The 26031-nt window shown below is 39.4% G+C and overlaps 1 protein-coding gene across 1 annotated transcript; it reads left to right on the top strand.

Moving 5' to 3' along the window:
* Positions 1–14964: 14964 nt before the first annotated feature.
* Positions 14965–15345, top strand: LOC126721731 (uncharacterized). The gene has a single exon (XM_050424796.1). The coding sequence runs from the start codon at positions 14965–14967 to the stop codon at positions 15343–15345; it is 381 nt and encodes a 126-aa protein (XP_050280753.1).
* The last annotated feature ends 10686 nt before the right edge of the window (positions 15346–26031 follow it).

The raw sequence follows: 26031 nt of genomic DNA, 5'->3' as shown, positions 1-26031 counted from the left end.
ATAACCAGATTAACCTAGTTAATAAACCAAGTGATTACTTAGTCCAATTATCAAGTCTAGGTTAACACAAACATCATATTATTGTAAAGTACGGAAAATAAAGAACACAACAATATGATAACCCAAGAAAACCAAACCGGTAAAAAAAACCTGGGGAGGATTTAACTTAGCTATCCTCAAGGTAAACTAAATTCACTATGAAAGAATTGAAGTTTACACAATAGCGACTTAGACCACTAACATCCTATTGCTACTTTGAGTAGGAAACTTACTACCACGACCACATGACAGTTTCGAATTCACGGACTACTTCTTTCTTGGATTCCCAACAAGTACAAGTACTCCCGCTTATGTATCTTTAAGCTCTTGAATCAGCAACTGAATTGATTACCAAGTTTTTGACATAATCTTGAATCTTGAAAACTCTAAGTGTATGTGAAGGCAACCACCTCTAGATCTCACAAAAGATTCACACACACAGCATAAAGAGCAACTCTAAAATGTGGCTAGGGTTTTCCCTTTTATACTTAAGACAAAACATAAAACCCTACATGTTAAACGGGCTTGGGCTGAGTTGGAAATTTTGCATAAAAAAACAATCTGCACGACTTTTGATCGATCGAGTCTAATTCTCGATCGATCGAGCCAAGCAGATTTACACAGTAAATCCTACAGCTACTTGATTCCAACTTTACATATAACCACATACTTTGAGCAAGTATAAACAAGACTAAAACGTTTTGATAATGGTTTGCCAATATTACAAAATGAAGTTCTAATACATTAGTTCCTAATTCCTTAGAACCCAACACCTTTCACGCTAACAACATAATCAAGAAACACAACTGTGTCCATGCAAAAGGAACATTTCTTTAAATTGGCATATAGTTTTTCTTTTCTCAAAACAGTAAGCACACAATGCAAATAATCGATATACTAAGTTCTTACTATACACCAAAATATCATCAAAATGGACCACAATAAATCTGCCTATAAACGCACGCAATGCATGATTCATTAACCTCATGAATATACTTGGTGTATTAGTTAGACCAAAAAGTATTACCAACCACTCATACAATCCATATTTAGTTTTAAAGGCAATTTTCCATTCATCACTCTCTTTCATCCTAATTTGATGATACCCACTTTTCAAATCATTTTTTGTGAAAATACATGATCTATGCAATTCATCCAACATGTCATCTAGCCTAGGGATGGGATGTCTATAGTTTATCGTAATTTTGTTGATAACCCTGCAATCAACACACATTCTCTAAGTTCCATTCTTTTTAGGCATAAGCAGCACCGGCATCGCGCAGGGATTCATGCTCTCTCTTATGTGTCCTTTGGTTAGCAACTCCTCAACTGGCCTTTGAAGTTCCTTGTCTCCTCCGAATTACTCCTATAGGCTGGTCGGTTAGGAATTGTCGCACTTGGCACAAAATCAATTTAATGCTCTATTCCTCTAATAGGTGGCAATTCACTAGGCACATCATTAGGATATACGTCCTCATATTCTTGCAACAAAGAGACAACAACACTAGGCAAATATTCATCAAGTTCGTTAGTATTAAAACATGCCTCTTTGCACAAGAGTACGAATATAGGCTGATTTGTATAAAAAGAACTCTTGATAGCACTCGCCTTAGCATAAAAACTCGCTTGTTTTTTTTTTTTTTGTTTTTCTCTCATTTTTTTTTCACTCTCTATTTTCTGTTCACTCTCTTTTTTCCTTTCACTCTCTTTTTCATCATCTTTTTTTGAACTCTCAGTCTCAAATTTTTTTTTTCAAGTCATTCATTCTTTTTAATTTCATTTGATCTTCATACACTTGTCTTGGAGTCAACGGTACAAGAGTAATGGTTTTATTGTCTTTTATAAAAGAATGTCTATTCTTGAACCCGTCATGATTGACCTTCCTGTCAAACTGCCATGGCTTGCCCGATAATATGTGACCCACATGCATTGGAACAACATCGCAAAGTACTTCATCCTTGTACCTCCCAATTGAAAAAAAAACCAGTACTTGCTTATTTACCTTAATCTCTCCACAATCATTCAATCACTGCAACCTATACGGTCTAGGGTGTTTCAAGGTAGGTAAATTCAAATTTTCAACTAAAATAGTGCTAGTCACATTAGTACAACTCCCCCCATCAATGATCATATTACATACCTTATTGTTGATGTGGCATCTAGTATGAAAAATGTTCTCCCTTTGTTGTTCCATGTCATCCTCTTTGACTTGGGCACTTAAAGCACGCCTAGCCACAAGTGACTCACCCTCCACTGGATACTCCACATCATTGTCACAAGCATCGTCAAGTGATGGAATCTAGTCATCATCGCCCTCACTTTCAGTTTCCACCTCTCCATCAATACGTGCAGTCATGGTTCTCTTATTTGGGCATTGTGAAGTTATATGACCTACTCCCAAACAACGAAATCACTTAATATCACGATTATGAGTTTGGGATTCGTTTTTACCTTTTTTAGTGGTTCGGTTTTGGACTTAAAAACAGCCCCTTTGTCTTTCCTCCCATTCAACCTCCATGAAGCAGAGGAGCCCAAATTTTGAAATGACTGAGTTCCTTTCCTTTTAAGCTATCATTCCACCTTTATTGCCATGTGCACCATGTCCTCCAACTCCACGTAGTGTTATAACTCCACCACGTTGGCAATGTCCCGATTCAGCCTATTCAAAATGGTAGCTTCTCTATTCTTCTCTACATTAGCCCAAATCATGGCAATCTCCATCTATTTATGGTAGTCATTCATCTACTTGAGTAAGACTTTGTAATTTCTGATATAAGTCCATATAGTAGTGAATAGGGACAAACTGCCTCCTCATGCTAGCTTTCATTTCCTCCCAAGTCTCAATAGGCCTCTCATGGTTTCTCCTTCTGTTCATCACAAGTTGATCCCACCATATAATAGCACAGTCAGTAAACTCAATGACAGCGAATTTTACCTTTTTCTCCTCGGAGTAGTTGTGGCACTCAAAGATCAACTCCACCTTCTTCTCCCATTCCAAGTACGCTTCAAGATCGTTTTTCCCTTGGAACAATGGTATCTTCATTTTGATGTTTCCTAGGTTTCTGTCAGTCCCATCCTGCCATCTCGAAACTCTTTGGAAACCTCTACCATGCCTTTCTCCCCTTGGCACGAACCTGCCCTCGTGGTTCAATGAAGCTTGATCCTTTTCATCTTCGAACTCATCCTTGTGGTCGTCATCAGAATCATCCATGCGTGCACGCCTTTCTTGCCTTCTAGCATTAAGGGCTCTTTGGGGGCGCTCCTCACGCAAAGTAGCAATAACAGCGTCTTGCCTATCCATCCGATCTTGATTCTCATTAAATACCACGTTCATGCGCTCAAACTATTGTTGCATAGCCTGCAACATGAAGGACGACTCCTCCCCTCCTTATTTGATGTTTCGCTCCTGGAACACATACTTTTGAAACTACAAAAAAATGTTAGAAATAATTCCTCACAATACTCCCTCATGTGTTTGCACTAAAATTATGTTACTCACACTCATGTTTCACTCTTAAATTGGCTTTTTCCTGATATTAGTCTAACACTCTCTTGCCTTTTTCCACTCGTAGCTTCCCCTTTTCAGTTCTTCATTAAACTAATAAACTTGATCAAGAAATTCAACTTGTAGTATTTAAACTAATACCAACGGCAAGAAAATATTACAGAAACAATAAATCAAAGGAAGAGGGCAAAAGAAATTAATATTTTGGTCTGAGAGAACTAAAACTACAAACAATATTTTTTTTTTCTGTTTTCTATTTCTTTTCTGAAGTTTCTTTTTTTTCACGTTTTTTTTTTTTTACTTTTTTTTTTTTGGAGCTTGGTGTAAGATTTTAACTTAGTGCACATCACAAAATAAGAAAAAGGAATAAAGAACAGAAAAGGAACAAGATAGGATGATAATAGGAAACAAAAGATAAAGGGATAGTAAAACTGATTTTAGAACCTGTGCTTTGATACCAAATGATGCGAACCTCAATCAACAAGCTTTGAGACCCAACAAATAATATTGGAATACTTACCTAAGAAAGCTAAAATTCAAATTTTGATAGAAACCCCAACCCAACGTTTATAAATGAAACGCGAACCAAAGGTATAAGTAACAGATCTCAACCTAATGATTATAACTAAATCACGAACCGAAGGTATAAAATTTGAATGCTACAAGGAAGAATCCCTGATAAGTTCACATTTCTTAAAGAACCAAAAGAAGAGCAAAGCCTCACCTTTTTCTGATTTTTATTCAATAAATCCTCTATTACAATGAGTGCATGCGATTTATAAGACACGACTGAAAATAGAAAATATAAAGAACGTACTAAATAATAAAAGCCTAAATTATAAAGCTGATTTGGTCTAAAATTAGTAGCTCCAAAATAGAAAAATAGCTAAAAAAACATTCTAAATAATAGAAGCCTAAAATTAAGGTAGATTTGGTCTAAAATTAGCAACTCAAGAATAGAAAAAATATCTATTAATTGATATGGAGCTAAAAAGTCAATTAGCCATTAATTCACACCATAAATCACGCCCAATTAAGCCAAATTATCCCTCAATAGTTTGGATTAAATTTATTACGCCTTCATCTTCTTTTGGGCCAAGTTTGGAATGTCCTATGTTAGGATTAGTTCAAATCTCCTGAATTAACCCATTAAGGGCTTCTTTGATCTTCTTGGATCTTGCTCAAGTAATAGGCCCAACTAGAACATGCAATGGATCCTTTAATGCTTGTTAATTCTCATAAGAACGTTATCATAGCATTGCATTACCACCAAATGCTTATCAAAGCTCCATGATTCATTCAAGAGGACCTTATCAGCTTCATCCTTGTTGTCAAACACGAACAAAACTTTGAGATTACCCATGTTGTGAACCCAAAAGCCATTACATGATCGCCAAATAGGGGTGAAGGTTTTTGCAATGAAATTGAAGTTTACGACACGCTTAGTAAGGAAATGTGAGGCAATAAAGTGTTCTTCCAAGCTAAAGTCCTCATCTAGGCAGGACCCAGGACCCTCCTTGTCAGACAGTGTAAGACAATCCCATGTTTTTGTAAGATCATCCATTAGGAAAAAAGAGTTTGTGGAGGTAGAGGACAAAAGAGAAGAAAATTTTGATAGTTGGATAGGACAAACAAACTGATTCCCAACACTCGTGGAAAATAACCCAACAAGCTAGAAAAATAACCTTGTTATTTCTTTGAAGAAAAAAACCATGTTCAAAGGAAGGGACTGCAATTCTACTTCCTAAGAGAAGCTAGAGAGAACTTTCTTAGTGACCAGGAAACATTACCCTCTATAGTTTTGCTCCAATTATTATGCTTTTAAAAAAAAAAAATTAAAAACATGTTTTCATAACTATAATTTGATGCACCAAATTTGCATTACAATGTATATTTTTATATTCCTTAGATATTATCATTCAATTATATCAAATCATACAATAAACATCATAATATACATATATTTTCCGTGCTAATCTAGACAAGCCTATTGTGGTATGTGACAAGTTGTTATTAGTGGGTAAAAAAGTAATGACAATGTTGGGTCTAAATTAAAATTAGTAACAGCTTACCACATAGGATTTGTTATGAAATTATTATGAAAATGTTATAGATGTAACATTACTCTTACTTTTATTAAACCCAAATTCTTGTGATTATCAAGTCATAGTGTTTGGCATTTTTATTAAGGTGATTAAAATAAGATAGTTTAGTATATAAATTTTCTTTTGTAAATATATATAGTGATGTACGTGTGATAATGTTGCAAATATTTGCCCCGTTTTATATTCGAGAAGTGTTACTTCCAAAATATTTTTAATACAAGTTATAGGTAGTAAGTTGTTATTGGCACTAATCTATATCATATATCATATCATATAATATATCATATACTATATATAATTGTAGAAGCCTTTTCCTGCAATTAAGGAGGTGCTGCCATATAGGAAAAATGTCCATCTAAAATTCCACGTTCACACTTAAAAAGTGATTGTTTCATGTAAAAACACTGTTTGAGAGCCTCTCCGTATATAAATAAAAAATAACTGGTTAAAATAGAAGACTTACAATGCTCCCAAAACAACTTGCGATGGAAAAAAAAAAAAAATCGCGATACCCGTCCGATTCCTCGCCAAACGTAGACCATCGGAACCGCAAGCCTTTAGACAAAGAAAAATCTGCAACCACCAGAGAGACAAGCCGTGTACCCATAACCGGTAACGTTATTGTTTTTGTTATTTTTTTTTTCCTTTTCGTTTTCAAATCTGGGAATTGAATGTAATTTAGGTTTCGTAAGAGAGAGGGAGAGGGAGAGGGAGTTCACTAGGCTGTATGCCTACCAAAGTCCGATCTCACACTACCATCAGACTCGGTAAAGTTTTTTTTTTTTTTTTTTTTCATTGTTAAAATTTATGGATTAATTGTTATTTAGATTTGGATATTTTGGTCAGATTGAAATCAATTTAGGTGTTTGGATTAAATTTGATTTTGATTAAGGAATCTAGGTAAGAATGCTTTAGTTTAGGGTATTCAAGTTAAATTAGGGATTGGGTTTTTTCTTTTCCTTAAATTAGGGATTGTGTTTTTTGGGTGGGAGTGTTTCTTTTTAATCTAAATGTGGTAGTGTGGGGGTGCTTTTTAATTATTATTTTTTAATAAAGTTAAAATACCGTTTGAAGAAAAGGAATTGCTTGGTTTAAACCTTTTCAATATTAATAAAACACAAACAAAACAATATGAACAAACAAAATACACTAAGAGAGAACAGAGGTTCCATATTCAGTGAGACGCAAAGAGATATACCACTAGACTATTGCCACTGTTTTGCATATTTTAGTCAGATTTGATTTTTTTTTTTTTTTGGGAGCATTGAAATTAATGTGTGTCTGATGTTTGCTTCATCTTTATTGCCACAATGTATTGTGGCACAATTCTAAGCCAAAAGAAGAGTTAAACAGACCTATTCTAATAGATGGGTTCATGCTCTGCCCCCAACTACTCTCTGTGGCATCTGTTGTTTGTGTTCATGGTCTGCCCCCATCTCCTTTTTGCAATATCTATAAAAGCTTAGCATCATCTCACCATTTCGAATTAACATCTTTAATCTTCAATATATCTATGTTTTATTTTAAAACCTGATGCTTATACTACTTAAATTACTATCTGTCCTCTTCAATATATCTATATTAATTTTTTTCCCTGCTTAATTGTCTAGGGTTCTTCTTTTACCCTTTTTAAAAGTAGATGGGTTGATTCTCTTTTTTTGGATGCTTTGGTTTGGTTTTTGCTTTTGGTAACATTAGGGATTTTTCCTTTGACTAATTGTGGTTAAAAGTCAAATTTCACCTTAGATTGTTTAAAGAGAGATGCTACAACATTTTTACAATAAATCGTAGGTGGTTAGTTGTTATTGGTTCAAATTTGAAACTAACACTAAGATTACTTTGTTGCCCTAACAATAACAACCAGTAACAACTTGCCACTTAGGATTTGTTGTAAAAATGTTGTAGATATATCATTTCTCTTGTTTAAAACCTTGATGTATAAGACGAAAACAAACTTTCCAATTCAAGTTTGTGCCAAAAAGGGTTACTGTTCGATGTTAATCTTGATTTATGTATTTATTTTATATATCCTTGGCCAACAAAAGCCACATCCTTAGCCATCATCATATGGGAAATAACCAATAGATTGTTAAACAATAACCAACAAAATGTTAAACATTGTGCAGATTATTCACTAAATATGGTTGTATGTTTACACATTAATGCTTAAGTATTTTTGTGGGACTAATAAATTACCTTTGATATGGGAACAATTTTTCATATTTTTACAACTCAAACCATATTACAATGTTTGCTTCCACTTCTTTTGTAGTCCCTCTTTCATCTTTCTTTGTTGTGATTTAAAAAACCTTCTTACCCTGTCATTTTGTTGAAATATAGATTTACTAAGTTCTTTGGCAGGTACAACACTTGGGTAATTTGCAAGAAGAGTTGCTGCATCAAACTGAGAGGTTAGGATAGCCTGATTTTCCCTTTATTTATATCATAAATTGAATTAAATTTTGTCCATTGATATTTTTGGGTTTGATTTGGCTTTGAATTCCATATTTTAGTCTGCTTTTTTCTTCATTTTTTTTTAATTCAACAAATTCTTATTTTGTATTCAACTAAACTACAAAACTATTTTGATTTTATTTTTTTTTGCTATGCTTTGTGATAAAATTCCTTGCAATGATTGCTTCAACTTCCTTTTGTAGTCTCTCTTTCATTTTTTTCATATAATGTTAAAATAATTTTTTTGTCCATCCTTTTGTTTAAACCCAGATTTATAACATTCTTTACTGGATGTGACACTAGTGTTTTGCAAGAAGAGTTGCTAGATCAAACTGACAGGTGGACGTGAGTCTAATGCTATAAGATACATCGAATAGTTGAGTCTAGGAACAATTTTACTTAATGTTTCCCTGTGTTATTATTTTCTTCATCGTTAGAGGTTGATATGTTTCATCTTTAATATTTCTATCTTTAGTTTCATTAGAGTATAGAGTTTACTACCATATTTTCTGACGTAATTTTTTAGACTATAGAACTCTTTATATCATCAATTTTCTTTGGTCCTTTTGGTTTAATTTTACTTAGTAGTTATTACATATTCAATTTTAGTTTAATTCTTTTTCATAATGACACTATTTAATCTATATTTTCCAATTCCAAATTGCTAAAGCTTATAGTTTAAATTGGTTAGGATTGAACATTGGTACTATCTCAGTTCAAAATCTTAAATTAATTATCTCTTTAAGAATATTGGAAGTAGAACATTAACAAATTTGATATTTGTTCTTTATGAGATGTATACATGTTGATTGTGATTTTTATGTTGCAAAAGCCATTACAAGTAGTAAAGAATCCCTAAAATTGCCTCTAATATTGCTGCATTTGGATGATTTAAAAGTTATATAGGCATGGCTTTATGCGTAAATTTGTGATGTTTTTTTTTTGCTGCTTTTGCATGTTTGAGCTTCTGACATCTGATTTTTTGAGTAAATGATCTATGGGATTTCTCTCCTCAGTTTGTGTTTGTGTTTAATTGTAATATATGTGTTCCAATTTTGGTATTATTCAATTCTAATATATGGGTGTTGCATTGTGTTAATCTTATGGGCATATATGTTAATATGGGCATGTTGTTCCTTTGGCAAAGGTTTACCATGTAAACTTTAAAAATTTCTCCTTTTTTTTTTTTTTTTTTTTTGGCATGGATAAAGATTACTGCTGTAGATGCTCTTATGTTTATCCAAGTTCATGATAAGGACATGTAGCACTGCAACAAAGATAAGATAATCATGGCCTTTTACGAATCAAGTTCTAATTCAATAAAAAACTATATATCTAATATATTAATCATAGCACACGTGAATAAATCTAATACAAAATTATGCAGAAAAATTTACTGCATAATTTTTTTATATGAAGAAAATAACTTTTCTTTGATTCTAAAACACAATCAGCACATTAGTGCTGTTTTGTTCTTAGAGCAAATTAACCTATAAAATTGTTATGATTTCATTAATTTTATCCCTCGTTTTTCCAGTACCTAAATAGAGTTCTCTTTGGATTAAAAAAAAATATTTCTAGCAATTGAAATATTTCTTTTGATCTACTTTTGGTTTTTGGGCTGCCATGGTTGAATCATTGGCCTTTGGTTCAACGGCATTAAAAAGGGGTTTTTAGCAAATTTTTAATTGTGTAGTTTTGGTATTTGATGTCCTCTACCATAATAATTCTCAGTTTATGCTCTATTTGTATTAATATGAGACCCCTTTTTTTTTGTGTTTTGATTTAATTAAAAGTTTCTACGTTATATCAAGCTTTGGTTTTATGTTTAGTCTATAGGTTATCTCAAGCTTGGTTTAATCAAAGAATCATGTTATTGTATTTTAATTTGATCAGAATCTTCTTTAAGAGTAGCATCTATATTTTTGAGGGGTTTTGTTTTATTCTTTGTTTGTTTACAGACCCCAGCTTCTTTTCCAATGTTCTCCTTCAGTAACCCACATATTATTTTTTGCTTTCTGCCATGCACAGCGAAAGACCAAATCTATAGAGTTTAGAAGTTGTTTGCAAATTCCAGCAATAGCCAAGTGAAAAGGTAGAGCTGTGTTTTTCCTTCTTCTATATATATTTTTGTTAGGTTCTAAGACTTTAGGAACTAAATGTATTAGAACTTCAATTTGTAATGTGTTGGCAAACCATGTTCAAAACATAGAGTCTAGATTTAGGCTGCTCAATGTGTGTTTATTTGTAAAATTGGAATCGAGTGATTGCAGAATTTATTGGACTAAATCTGCAAGGCTCGATCGATCGAAAATTAGACTCGATTGATCGAATCTTGTGCAAATTTATTTTTCTGCAGAATTTCTAATTCAACCTAAGCTCATATGATGTGTAGTAGGGTTTTATGTTTTACTCCAAGTATAAAAGGAAAAACCCTAACTACGTTTTAGAAGTCTTTTATATGCTATGTGTTGAATCTCTTGTGAGATCTAGAGGTGTTTACTTTCATACACACTTAGGGTTATCAAGGTCAAGATTCATGTCAAGAATTTGGTGATCGCTTTAGTTGCTGCATAAAGAACTTAGAGAAGATTTGAAACCTTTGAGTGGAGTCTCAAAGTCACAAGTAGAAGAACTTATGATTGCAGTGGATCAAGGAAAGAAGTAGGCCGTGGACTCGGAGTTGTCACGTGGTCGTGGTAGTAAGTTTTCTACTCGATGTAGCAATAGGATGTTAGTGGTCTAAGTTCTATTGTAAAAATTTCAATTCTTTCATAGTGGATCTGTTTTACCTTGAGGATAGCTAGATTAAATCCTCCACAGATTTTTTACCGGTTTGGTTTTTTTGGGTTATCATATCGTGTGTTCTTTATATTTCTACATTATTTACATGATATAATTTGAATGTGTTAACCTAGAACTGAATAATTTATCTAAGTAATCACTTGGCTAAATAACTAGGTTAAACAACTTGTGTTTTAAGGGATCTAAAAATGTACAATTTTTGAAGCATATTCCCTAAGACTTCATTGTCATCCAAGATGATCTATTGATTGTTGAATCTAATAGGCAAATAGTGGGTTATTTTTCATTGCTATGCTGCCTTTGAAAGGTAGGGGGATTTTCTTTCTAGGAACCAGTTTTCACAATTAATTTAATGGTAAAAACTGATTATTGCACTAATAATGAATACTACTGTGAAATTTGAGGGTGCTTAGACCATGGGAAGGACTAAGAAGATTGCTTATTGATAAAAATAAATAAATAAACGACTAACAGATTTGAGTCTAACAGGTGGGTTCATGCTCTGCCCCTATCTCCTCTTTGCAGCATCTGTTGTTTGTGTTTGTGCTCTTCCCCCATCTCCTCTCTGCAACATATATGATATTTTGAATTCACTTAGACATTAGCAATTGGTGAATTTGTAGCTCTCTGGGATCTCAAAAAAAATTGATGTTGGTGGTTTGTAACATACCAAATAGTATTATGAAAATGTTAGATGTTTGAAGTCTTGGTTTTTCAAAAACAAAAGGAATGCTTGTTTGATGTTATGTTAGAGAAATTAGTTTTGAGCTTCAAATGAAGTGGATGTTTTTAATGTAATTTATATACAGTCTACAAATGTTCTTTTCAAACAAGAAGTGCAAAAATACATACATCCATATATCTTACACTTCATATTTATAATTACTTACTTGGCAAGACTGGCCCCTGAGAAAAAAAATACTTGGCAAGACTGTAGTTATATTCCTATAATGCAAAAAAAAAAAAAAAAAAAAAAATTGAAGAAAAAGCATTTTGCATTTGCATCAACAAAAATTTAGTATTTTATTTACATTAATACTTTAAAAATCCACTTTACATCCCATTCTCTATTTTACACTACTCCATATTAGAATAATCTGAAAAAGGAAAAGAGAGAATGATGAAGCAAGGAAGAGAGAGTAATTTTAGATGTAGTAGTAGAAGTGGTTTTAAATTTTTAATGGAAGGGGGTAATTTTGCCCCTTTTTTTTATGTTATTTGGAAATGAATATGATAGAGCTCCTGCTATTGTTCTAAAAAAAATTATGGCTATTGTTCCAAACATAAGAGGATTGGGTTTGTTGAAAGCATACGACACTATGTTAGTCTAAAATAAAAAATAAAATTCAAACATATGCCTAGCATATGAATAGATTGATTTTTCTTCTAATGAGAATGATGGAACTAATTGAGAAAACTAGTGGATGTCTCATGTGATACGTGTGTTCATTATTAGTTATTTTATAATACTTATATATATGTTTTAATTTTTGGAAAATTAATTTCGATTATGTATTAATGTCACTAAAATAATGAAGAAAAAAATATAACCCAGTACAACCATAAGTAATTATAATTTGTAGGGGCAAAGGCCCAAAATCATACAATGGGCCTTGGGCCCCATACGGGAAGATCAACCACGTCCGAGGAGAAGACATGGGTGCCAAAAGGCTCCTAGCCCAGTTCTCGTGGGCCTAAAGATGTTTAAAGGGCGGTTCGAGGAGAAATGTCTCCTCGGACGTGACGAATATAGCTCAAACATGCACTCTGCCTACTAGAAGGACCCGCCCCAACGGACATTAGTAACAAGGATGAGTCCCACAGACCCGTGGCAAAGAAGGAAACGTAAGATGTCCAAGGAGAGGCTGCAGCTGTCACATTAAATGTGTTGCAGCTACTTTTCTGGCTACATTAATGTGGAGAGGACCTGTAAACAGTGCTACCTTGGCTACCACAACTCACAGAAAGATGGAGGGGATGTCCGATGGGACAAGCATTTAAGTGAGGGTCCAGATAATCAACAAGTGTAAGGCCCTAATGGCTTCAAGAAGATTATATAAGAGAAGGAGTCCTCATGAGGAGAAAAGGAAGAAAAAGGGAGGTAGAACAGAAGAACGGGAAAAATAACCATAGTCTTTGAACAGGGACCCGTATACATTCATCTCATCTCCTCAGACTGAGAATCTATGGGCAATAAGAGGATTTGCTTACTATTAATTGTTGTATAGCCCAACTTTAGCCAGTGTACACTTCGTTAAGGCCTAGTTCTATAGCCCACTCTCTACAAATTCATTATTTCTGGGCTCCTTGGACCAGAATCCCACACCTGTTCGGCCTGGGCCCCAAATTGTGACCCTACAATTGGCGTCGTCTGTGGGGAGAACTTGTGCCTCAGCAAGTGCGACCGTTAGAAATGGAAGGATCAGGTCTGCGCCAAACGGGACCCACAGACTCCCAACGGTAGGACAACTTTCTTAACCTCGAACGGGAAAAAGACCAAGACAAGTGACAAGAGGGTAGCTTAAATACCTCCCGCACGAGCAGAAGCTGTTCGAAAGGGAAAGGTCATGCATCCTAAAAGCGGGACGATAATAGGGCTCTACGGCAAGAAATCGACAACGTGAAGAGGAAGCTACGCTAAGCACAGCGAAGGCGTCTTTCCCCCAGCCCGGATACCAGTGATGAAGAGGACAACGAATACAGGCGAAGGTCGAGAATCCCACCAAGTGAAACCTTCTCCTATGAGGAAGAGCAACCTCATAAACGCAGCTATAAGAGTCCGTCCTACAAGGGCCTAGCAAACGACGCTATGAGCAAAGGTTTGGACCGAATCTCCTAGTCACCCTTCACACGCAAGATAGAGGGGGCTAAACTTCCTCGGTGGTTCCACCAACCCACTTTCACCATATATAATGATCGGACGGACCCTGTGGAGCACGTAAGTCAATTCAACCAGAGGATGGCCATCCACTCTAAAAACGAAGCCTTGATGTGCAAGGTATTTCCGTCCAATTTGGGACCCATGGCGATGAGGTGGTTTGATGACCTCAAGCCAAACTCCGTAAATTCCTTTAAGCAGCTAACCCAGGCTTTCAGCTCTAGCTTTATCACGAGTAGTAGGGTTCCTCGGCCTTTGGATTCCCTCCTGTCCTTATCCATGCGAGAAGGAAAGACCCTGAATGCCTACTCAGATAGGTACTGGGAGATGTATAACGAGATAGAGGGTAATTATGATGACGTTGCCATCAGCACCTTCAAGAGAGGCCTGCTGACAGAGCACAATTTAAGGAAATCCTTGACCGGGAAACTGGTCACCAGCGTGTGTCAGCTCATGGACCGAATCGACAAGTACAAGAGGGTCGAAGAGGACTAGCAGATGGGTAAGGGTAAAGCGAAGGTTGTCCCTCAGGAGAGGAGGGACTTCAGGTCAGACCGATTTAGCAGCAACAATCGGCTGAGAAGAGATTACACGGAGCAGCCTAGATCCGTCGGGGCGCAGGCAGTCCACGCTGTGTTCCGGGATCCATTACATCAGATCTTGAAGAAAGTAAAGAACGAGCCATTCTTCAAATGGCCAAATAGGATGGCAGGCGACCCCACAAAACGCAACCAGAACCTATACTGTCAATACCACCAAGAACCGGGGCACACCACCAATGAATGCAGGAACCTGAAAAACCACTTGGACCAGCTAGTCCGAGAGGGAAAGTTAAGTCATCTCTTGTATCATACAAACGGCCGACAAGAATGGACGAACATTGAGACGCGGCAGGGGACCTAAGTCTGCCCATTGGCACGAAAAATGCCATTCTCGCCGCTCCAGGAAAAACGGGCTCCCATCCTTCCAGGGTAATGTCGGTGGCTCAACTCCCTGCTGTGAACGATGACCGTGAGTCTAAGAGAGCCAAGGGGATGGCTTCACCCGTACTAGGATTCTCGGATGAGGACAAGATTAGAACTATTCAACCCCATAACGATGCTCTAGTCGTCACGTTCAGGATTGGGGGATATGACATCGAGAGGGTGTTAGTCGATTAAGGCAGTGCTGTGGAGGTGATGTACCCCGACCTATACAAGGGGCTGAAACTGAGGCTCGAAGACCTGAAGGCATATGACTCCCCTTTAGTAAGCTTCGAAGGGAAAACTGTTTTTCTGAAAAGCCAGATTAGACTGCCCATACAAACTGGCTCGGACATAGTGGAGGTGGACTTCATAGTGGTGGATGCATATTCGACTTACACCGCCATTGTAGCTAGACCTTGGCTTCATGCCTTAGGGGCTGTTTCTTCTACCTTGCACCAAAGGGTGAAGTACTCGTCGGAGGGTCAAGTCAAAGAAATAGTAGGAGATCAAGCCATGGCTCGACAATGCATGGTATCCGCCATCTCACAAAGGCCAAGTGCCGAGCCCCCAACCCATACCGAGAATCCCTTATAGCAGTTAATGACCCTGACCACGATTGGTGGGGGATCAGCCGATGAGGCGAGTTGCAAGGACTTGGAAAAGGTTCTTGTGGGCAGTGATCCAGAGAGATTCTTTCAGTTCGGCTCAGAGCTACCACCCCAAGAGAAAGAAGAGCTAATTGATTTCCTTAGGGAAAATGTGGATGTGTTTGCATAGGACACCTACGAGGCCCCCGGGGTCGATCCAAACTTCATATGCCATCATCTTAATGTTAACCCGGCTGTTACGCCCAAGAAAGAACCCTCTCGGCACCGTCAAAAGAGCATGCTGATGCGGTCAATGAGGAGGTGATGAAACTTAAGAGAGTAGGGGCTATCAAAGAGGTCTTTTACCCTGAATGGCTGGCCAATACAGTCGTGGTAAAGAAGAAGAGCGGGAAATGACGAGTCTACATGGACTTCACGAACCTGAATAAAGCCTGTTCGAAAGATCCCTTCCCTATGCCTCAGATAAATCGGTTAGTGGACTCAACCACGGGACATCCTCGAATGAGCTTTTTAGACGCCTTTCAAGGATATCATCAAATACCCCTGGCTACAAATGACCAAGAAAAGATCGCTTTTGTCACTCCCATCGGAAACTACCACTATAAAGTGATGCCTTTTGGTTTGAAGAATGTCGACTCCACCTATCAGAGGATGATGACCAGGATGTTTGAGCTGCAAATGGGTAAGAACATCAAAGTCTACATAGATGACATGGTAGTAAAGAGTAAATTGGTGTCCGAGCATGTGAGGGACCTCAGAGATATCTTTGAAGTCCTGAGGAGACACAAGTTGTGCCTGAACGCGTCTAAGTGTTCATTTGGAGTGGGATCAGGAAAGTTCTTGGGCTATATGGTGACCCATAGGGGCATCAAAGCCAACCCCGATCAAATTAGAGCTATCCACAGCATGCAGCCTCCTTAAAACCCCAAGGAGGTCCAAAAGCTCATCGGCATGATCGCCGCTTTAAACCGTTTTATCTCTTGTTTGGCGGATAGGTGTAGGCCTTTCTTTCTCCTGTTAAACAAGTGGAAAGGGTTCGAGTGGACTGAAGAATGCGCCTTGGCCTTCCAGCAGCTCAAAGAGTATCTGTCTCGGCCGCCGGTCATGTCTAGTCCTGAAGCCGACGAGGTTTTATTCGCCTACGTCGCCGTGGCCCCCCACGTAGTGAGTTTGGTGCTGATCCGAATGGACAACGGCGTACAACAGCTTGTCTATTACGTGAGCAAGTCATTGCACAAGGCTGAAATCCGTTACATCCCTCTGGAAAAGGCCATCCTGGCAATCATCTAGGCCACGTGGAAACTCCCCCACTATTTTCAGGCACACACAGTCGTTACTTTAACCCAATTCCCGCTCAGATCTATACTCCGAAATGCCGATTACACAGGGAGAATTACTAAGTGGGGTACCATTCTTGGCGCCTTCGACATCAGGTACATGCCTCGCAATGCCGTGAAGGGCCAAATCCTTGCGGATCTGGTGGCTGAGTTTGCTGAGCCCTCACCAGAAGAAGGGGGAGGAATGCCGAGCATGGATGAAAAATTAGTTGGCACAGTCTCTCTGCAGGGGTTCGCTTGTTGGAAGGCATACGTCGATGGTGCAGCAAATCAAAGGGGCTCAAGGGTAGGACTAGTCTTAATTTCTCCCGAGGAATTACCATTGAAAAATCACTAAGGTTAGGTTTTTCGACCACGAATAAAGAGGCAGAATATGAAGCCCTGTTGGAAGGAATGTCTATGGTCCAGAAGTTGAGCGGGAAGTCCGTAAACATGTTCTCAGATTCAGGACTTGTTGTAGGTCAAGTGAATGGTGAATTGGAGGCAAGGGATGAAAGAATGCAAGAGTACCTGGTCCAAGCTAAACGCTCGCGGTCGCATTTTAACTCTTTTAGCCTTCTGCATGTATCCAGAAGCGGAAACACCCATGCCGATTCTCTTGTCACGATGGCCACCTCCTCGGCTTAATGTTTACCTCGGGTTATACTGGTGGAAGATCTACACAGGCCCTTGGTGGTGAAGGCCGAGTTGATGCATGTCCACAGCGTTAGAGTAGGGCCTAGCTCGATGGACCCTTTGATACTGTTTTTAAAGGAGGACGTCTTACCCGAAGAGAAGAGCGAGGCCGACAAGATTAGAAGAAAGGCTTCACGATTCTGGCTGTCCGAGGACTTGAAACTGTATAAGCGCTCATTCTCAGGACCGTACTTGTTATGCATACACCCTGATGCCACGGAGCTTATCCTAGAGGAATTGCACGAAGGAATTTGTGGGAGCCATATGGGGGGCAGGTCTTTATCCCATAGAGCCATAACCTAAGGTTACTGGTGGGTGGCCGAGCATGCAAAAAGAGGCACACGAATACGTGAAGAAGTGCGACCAATGCCAGAGGTTCGCCCTAAATATACATCAACCAGAAGGGACCCTCAATCCGCTGTCCAACCCTTGGCCGTTCGCACAGTGGGGCTTGGATATCGTCAGACCATTTCCAAAAGCGGCAGGGAACAAGAGATATCTGCTCGTTGGCACTGATTATTTCACCAAATAGGTCAAGGCCGAACCACTTGCGAATATCAGAGACATGGACGCCAAGAGGTTTGTCTGGAAAAGTATTGTCACCAGGTTCGGGGTCCCTCATACCCTAATCTCGAAAAACGGCCTTCAGTTCGATAGTAAAGTTTTCAGAAGGTACTGTAGCGAGTTGGGAATTGTCAATAGATACTCCACATTGGCTTACCCCTAAGGGAATGGGCAAGCTAAAGCCGTAAACAAGGTTATAGTAAACGGGCTGAAGAAGACGCTAGACATGCAAAGGGAAGATGGGTGGAAGAGCTGTCACACGTCCTATGGACGTATCGAACCACACCCCGTAGATCAACAGGGGTGACTCCTATCTTGATGACCTATGGGGCCGAGACTTTTATTCCACTGGAAACAAACTTTCCGACACTAAAAACTAGCTCATTTTGCCCTAACGGCAACAATGAGCTGCTGGAAAGGAGTTTAGACCTTATCGAGGAAAGAAGGGAAAGGGCAACAGTCCAGCTCGCCTACTACCAACACAAGCTTAAACAAGGTTATGACATTAAGGTAAAGCTAAGGCCACTAGCACCTGGGGACCTGGTGTTAAGAAAAGTTTTGGGCAATGCAAAAAACCCCGCATGGGGAAAGCTCGGACCAAATTGGGAAGGGCCATATCGAATCACTTCGGTAGCCGACATAGGGGCCTACTTTTTGGAAGATTTGGATGGGCATGTAGTACCATGTCCCTGGAATGTAAACAACCTGAGAAGATACTATTATTAATGAAAGTTCCTACTCTTGATATACCCTTCAATTGCAAAAGCCTTTGTGTTACCTACTACGCATCTTTATCCAAGTATTAAATAGAACCCAAATCCTGCGTGGCTCCTCGGACCACAGGCTTGGGGGAAATTAATCACTATGCGTTTTTATCCAAGTATTAAACAGAACCCAAGTCTTGCGTGGCTCCTCGGACCACAAGCTTGGGGGAAATTAATCACTATGCGTTTTTATCCAAGTATTAAACAGAACTCAAGTCCTGCGTGGCTCCTTAGACCACAAGCTTGGGAGAAATTAATTACTGAGCATTTTTATCCAAGTATTAAATAGAACCCAAGTCCTGCGTGGCTTCTCGGACCACAGGCTTAGGGGAAATTAATCACTATGCGTTTTTATCCAAGTATTAAATAGAACCAAAGTCCTGTGTGGCTTCTCGGACCACAGGTTTGGAGGAAATTAATCACTGTGCGTTTTTATTCAAATATTAAACAGAACCTAAGTCCTGTGTGGCTCCTTGGACCACAGGCTTGGAGGAAATTAATCACTGAGCATTTTTATCCAAGTATTAAATAGAACCCAAGTCATGCGTTACTCCTCGGACCACAGGTTTGGGGGAAATTAATCACTTAAAAGGGCACAAAATCATGGGGGCCTACTTTTTGGAAGATTTGGATGGGCATGTAGTACCATGTCCCTGGAATGTAAACAACCTGAGAAGGTACTATTATTAATGAAAGTTCCTACTCTTGATATACCCTTCAATTGCAAAAGCCTTTGTGTTACCTACTACGCATCTTTATCCAAGTATTAAATAGATCCCAAATCCTGCGTGGCTCCTCGGACCACAGGCTTGGAGGAAATTAATCACTGTACGTTTTTATCCAAGTACTAAACAGAACCTAAGTCCTGCATGGCTCCTCAGACCACAGGCTTGGGGGAAATTAATCACTGTGTGTTTTTATCCAAGTATTAAACAGAATCCAAGTCCTGCGTGGCTTCTCGGACCACAGGCTTAGGGGAAATTAATCACTGTGCGTTTTTATCCAAGTATTAAATAGAACCCAAGTCCTGTGTGGCTCCTCGGACCACAGGTTTGGAGGAAATTAATCACTGTGCGTTTTTATCCAAATATTAAACAGAACCTAAGTCCTGTGTGGTTCCTTGGACCACAGGCTTGGAGGAAATTAATCACTGAGCATTTTTATCCAAGTATTAAATAGAACCCAAGTCCTGCGTTACTCCTCGGACCACAGGTTTGGGGGAAATTAATCACTTAAAAGGGCACAAAATCATGGGGGAAGAGTCTTATTCTCTCATTCATACTTAGCTGTATTACTTAAGCTGCGAATAATGGATTATCATAAAAAATCTAGTAACACAGTTGAAATTCATTCACAATGAAGACAAAAATGGAAGCAGTAAAGTAAAGTTCAAAGAACAAATCATATCATTCATTAAGCTCCAAGATGTGTCATCTTACAAACATTAGCAAAAACTAAGGAAACGGAAAACAGAACAAAACAACTACAAGACAAGCCCTACACTAATGCCCTAGACTTTATCTTGGGTTGAGCTCTTTGCAGGACCCTCAGCTTCGGGACGATCACCTCCTGTTGTAGGTTTGGGTTCGGCATCCTTGGCCTGTGCGACAACGTCTCTTATTGTGAGGGCGTCCTCAAGTGACTTATCTATAGCTGGTGGTTGTGCCTCCTCATCCCCACTTTTCCCTTTAGAAGTAATGGAATTGGGACCAGTGATCAGGGCAGAAGGGAGCTCCTCAAAAGGATTCGAACCAGAAATCTCACAAATATCCTTGGGGAAGAAGATATTCTCGATCCTCCTAAGTTCGGAGTCCACAAGAACGGCCGCTCTGTCCATGGCTACCCCCCAGGACTCGGTGACGTAGTCCCTACAAACTACAGTCACCTCCTCGGTCAGCCTGGCTTCGGTGTCCTTCACCCCATACTCATAAGAGGCTACCACCGCAGCCTCAGCCGCCTCCCTGGCCAAACGAGCCGCCTCCTTCGCTTGTAGCAGCTGCGCCTTAAGGTCCGAGACCATTTGCTTCTCGATCGCAAGGTTTATTTCTGATAAGTGAAGCTACTGGCGCATGTCCTCGGCCTGCTTCATTGTGGTCTTAAGGCCCACCTCAGCACTGTCCCGGACCTTGAATGCCTCTTTGATCTTCTTGCTTAAGCGCTCTTTTTCCAGCTTAAGGGCACCCGCAGCCTTCTCTGCGGCGAGACGGGACTGAATTTCAGCGTTCACCTCCTCCCGAGAATTCTTTGCCCACTCTTCGGCCATGAAGATTTGTTGGGTGACCTGCACAGGAATAACGGAAGAATCATTAAAATGAAACAACAGATAGAAGAGCATATAATAAGGAACCTGAATAAGGGAGAGTCTTCATTTTACCATAGCAAGGTCTCTCTTCAATGACATGAAGAGGTCCAGTTGCCTGGTGGCTCGGAGCCCGTCCATGTCACGTGGCAAAAGGAGGGGTTGTTGCAGGGCCTCGGCGAGGTAAGATGCCTGCCCCCGCTAGGACTCCCAAAGGGTTGCATCCCTCGGGATGGGGGCGCCATCCAACTCTAGGCGGGGAGACCAAGTGCACTGCTCCTTCGTAATGGCAGCCTCCTCTCGGCTATCGATGGACTTTGTCCTCTTGTCCTTGGGCTCCTTGCCTTTTTTCTGTTGTTTGGCCTTTTGGGGGCCGACCTCACCCTCCTCCAGTTCTTCCACTAGCCTTTTCCACCTTAAGTTGGGAAAGGGTTGTAGCGCGGGGTTAGTGGAAGGAGAAGGAGGAAGAGGAGGAGGAGGAGGAAGTTTAGTTGGAACCTGCTCTTTAGGACGGATCTCGGCTTCAAGTTCATACCCTCCTCTTCAACTTCTTGGCTCGTGTCAATCCAAGCAACTACCAGTCCAGGAGAGTGAGCCGCTGAGAAGCGATCAAGATCCAAGCCGAAATCTAAAAGCTCTACGGGCCTTGTTGATACCTCACCCTCCTCGTTGAAATGGAAGTGATCAATTTCAGTTTCAAGGGACGAATGCGAGGAGTCGATTCCCTCTCCCAGAACGGCTACCTCTTGGAGAACGCACTGAGTGGGCGGTTGGACTGGTGGTAGGTCCCTCCAAGCAAAGAAGCCTGGCTTAGAAATGTCAATACGGGCCAATCGGGGACTCCCAGCCCTAATTGCCTAACCCACGTCCATAAAAGCATGAGAGAGAGGCTCGTAGTCCAAGATGAGGTGAGTAGTGCACAATTGCCCGTCCTCGCTCACAAAGATCTCAGATTGTAGGAGGTAGTTGAGAGCTTGGACATTGACCAAACTTATCCTCGGAGTAGTGTGTGCTTTGTCTGCAAAATATCCAAAGGGAGATTTATGTCATTCCGAGAAGGTAAATAATCAAAACCGAGACCAAAACAAGTGAAAGGTAAACTCAAAACTAAGATCCCCACCGTGGGACTTGATCCTAGAGTGCCCCACTTGGTGCTTCCGCCCTAACTGGGCAGCGAAGACCGTCGTGCCATGCTCCGGAGCCTATCAAATAATTGTCCTTTAAGCCTTTGTTAGACTTTGAAAGGCAAGATATCAGCCTCACCTCGTTGGACTTGGATTTCAGGTAATATGACTCATTAAGGCAATGGCACTTGTACAAGTGAACTACATTATGCCATGAGAGGCCAAGGTTCATCTGTTCATTTAGAGCGTCTATGCACCCTAGGATCCGGAACATGTTAGCGGTGCACTGGTAGGGGGCCAACCTATGGCCGTGCAAGAAATCCCTAGTTATCCTCCCCATAGGAATCGTCATTCCTCCTTCTATGAAAGCGATCATAAGAATGACGACCTGCCCCGTTTCTCTCTTGGTTAGGATTTGGTCCAAGGAGCAATATTCTAGACCCACTCCCTGTGGGATATGGTATTTGACCCTAAAACTTTCCATGCCGGCCGGAGAATCTACTAGGTTCTGAAACTTACCCATCCTATTAACCCTAGGTGGCACGGGAAAGGGTTTGCTAATGAAAGGAAACCGAGGAGAACAACAATGAAGGAGAGTTAGGGAATAGGGGGAAATGAACACTTACGGGAAGCGCAAATTCTAAATTTTCTGAGCTTTCAAAGGATTCGTTGGGAATCCTTATAGAAATGGCTATGGACTTTTGAGTGTTTTGTGAGAGAAAGTGCTAAAGTGCTCTGGAACGCTTGAGTGTCTTTTCTAAAAAAGGGAAGTAATCTCCCTCAAAAAGCCTTATATAGCAAGGAAAAAATAAACGAGATTACTCCCACCCAAAGAATTGGAGGAGCATCCACCATTGATTAAGCGCCCCACCGTTGGATGCGAGGGAACATAGAGCCGCTTGGTTCAATTAATGGCGCCTCGTGGGCTACGAAACACCAATATCAATAATGAGGCACGTGAGATTGTACCCCTACACGCGTGAATCAAAGAATTGTGATAATTTATCCAATAAATATCAAAATCCCACCTTTTCTCCTCGGATAAGAGGGAAAAACCGGAATTTTGAGGGGCTATTGTAAGGGCAAAGGCCAAAAATCATACAATGGGCCTTGGGCTCTATACGGGAAGATCAACCATGTCCGAAGAGAAGACGTGGGTGCCAAAAGGCTCCCAGCCTAGTTCTCGTGGGCCTAAAGATGTTTAAAGGGTGGTCTGAGGAGAAATGTCTCCTCGGACGTGACGAATATAGCTCAAACATGCACTCTGCCTACTAGGAGGACCCGCCCCAACGGACATTAGTAACAAGGACGAGTCCCATAGACCCGCGGCAAAGAAGGAAACGTAAGATGTCCAAGGAGAGGCTGTAGTTGCCACATTAAATGCATTGCAGCTACTTTTCTGGCCACATTAATGTGGAGAGGACCTGTGAACAGTGCTGTCTTGGCTACCACAACTCACAGAAAGATGGATGGGATGTTCGATGGGACAAGCACTCAAGTGAGGGTCTAGATAATCAACAAGTGTAAGGCCCTGATGGCTTTAAGAAGACTTTATAAGAGAGGGAGTCCTCAAGAGGAGAAAAGGAAGAAAAAGGGAGGTAGAACAGAAGAACAGGGAAAATAACCATAGTCTTTGAACAGGGACCCGTATACATTCATCTCATCTCCTCGGACTGAGAATCTATGGGCAATAAGAGGATTTGCTTACTATTAATTGTTGTATAGCCCAACTTTAGCCAGTGTACACTTCGTTAAGGCCTAGTTCTATAGCCCACTCTCTACAAATTCATTGTTTCTGGGCTCCTTGGACCAGAATTCCACACCTGTTGGGCTTGGGCCCCAAATTGTGACCCTACATAATTAATTAGACTCTAAAAATTTCACGACATGCCTATTGATTATTATTTTATTTTATTAGGTATACATGTATATTTCGTTCTTATATTTGACATTCTAATTATTTCTTTATCTTTTTCTTAGGAGCATTTCTACTCCTTTTGTTTCATGAACTCTCCTCATAAAATTCCAGGTCCCAAATCCATTGTGCCCCTTGGAGGTAATTTGAAAATGACATTTTAATTTGTAGAATTACAACAATAAACACATCAACCAATTTATGTATTTTAGCTTTTTTTTTTTTTTTTATTATTATTATTTTTTTAAGAAGCAAACTTTTTAGATAACCTTTCAAAGAGGATTATTATTATTTTTTTTTTGAGAAAGAGTATATAAATTATTATTTTGTGGCCATTTGTTTAAAATTTTTCTAATTTGGGTGAAAATATCATTTAGCAGGTATGGAATACAGAAACTCCAATGGGCAGCAATATGTTATGGTTATTCTCCAAAATAAGATGTTGTAGGATGGCTTTGGTGGGCTGGAGCCGAACACTGGGAAATTCAAAATCTAATTAAGATTGATGAAAAACAAGCAAAACATGAGGCCCTCATAGCTTTGAATGATGCAACCAATTTAACTCAAATACAGAAAGTGAAGGATGAGATCAATTCCCTTTTATTCCAGGATGAGCTATTTTGGAGACAGAGATCAAGATTTATATGGTTACTAACAGGTGATAAAAACACTAAATTTTTTCATCCAAGAGCCAGTCAAAGACGATGGAAAAATCATATTGTAGGTTTTCAGGATGAAGAGGGGGTATGGTGTACATCTGAGGAGGACAAGGAGGAGGTGACAGAAAATTATTTTAAGAATCTCTTCATTTTTGCAAAACCAGATGACTTAGGATTAGTCGTTGATTTAGTGGGAAAGGTAGTCACACCTAACATGAATAACACACTTCTTCAACCATATACACCAAATCAGGCGAGGCAAGCACTCTTTCAAATACACCCTTCAAAATCTCCAGGACCTGATAGTATGTCACATTTCTTTTTGCAAAAGTATTGGCATATAGTAGGGAATGATGTTACAGATGCTGTTTTATCTGTTTTATCATTTGGCCACCTACTACTTAAGATGAACTACACACATATTGTCCTAATACCCAAGAAAAAAGAACCGAAAGAAGTGTCTGATATAGACCAATAAGCCTTGCTAATGTTGTCTCCAAAATTGTTTCCAAAGTTTTAGCAAATCGACTAAAACTCATTTTGCCAAATGTTATATCAAATTCACAAAGTGCTTTCGTTCCTAACCGGTTAATTACTGATAATCCACTGTAGCATTTGAAGTTTTCCACAGGATGAGGAACAAAAGAACAAGAAGGAAGGGGCAAATGGTAGTCAAGTTGGATATTAGTAAGACATATGATCTAGTGGAGTGGGAGTTTCTCCACCAAATAATGATTAAACTTGGCATTGATATTCGGTGAGTCCAGATAGCAATGGAGACAGTTTGTAATGCTTCTTATTCGGTGCTGATCAATGGTGAACCATGTGGGTATATCACTCCATCTAGAGGCATAAAGCAAGGGTCTATCCTCTCTAATCTGAAAGGCAGTAGCATCACATAGGCTCCATGGTATTATGTCATGCAATAATGGGGTAAATATCTCTCATCTTCTATTTGCATATGATAACTTCATATTTTGCCAGGCTTCAGTGGAACGATGCTAGTACCTTCTTGATTTGTTGAATTGCTGTGAAAGGGCTCCAGGTCAAGCAACTAATAGATTGAAGACTTCGATTTTCTTCAACAAGAATACTACACTAGAAGTTAAAGGAGTAGTTCAGAATTTGATAGGAATAAGAATTATAGAGGATTGTGAAAAATTCCTTGGACTTCCTATGGTTGGAGTTAAATCAAAGATGAATACATTTAGAGACATGCAGGAAAAATTAACCAAAAGAGTAATGGGTTGGAAAGAAAAATTCATCTCAAAAGCAGGAAGGGAAATTCTAGTAAAAACAATGGCTCAAACCATACCTACCTACTCTATGGGTATT

This window comes from Quercus robur, chromosome 4 (genome assembly GCF_932294415.1).
Source record: "Quercus robur chromosome 4, dhQueRobu3.1, whole genome shotgun sequence".
NCBI classification, from domain to species: domain Eukaryota; kingdom Viridiplantae; phylum Streptophyta; class Magnoliopsida; order Fagales; family Fagaceae; genus Quercus; species Quercus robur.
Note: the sequence above shows the minus strand (reverse complement) of the source record. Positions and strands in the feature narration are given on the sequence as shown.

Bases quoted from the DNA above. Each gene is read 5' to 3' on its own strand.
- LOC126721731 (XM_050424796.1), top strand. From the start codon at position 14,965: ATGTACCCCGACCTATACAAGGGGCTGAAACTGAGGCTCGAAGACCTG.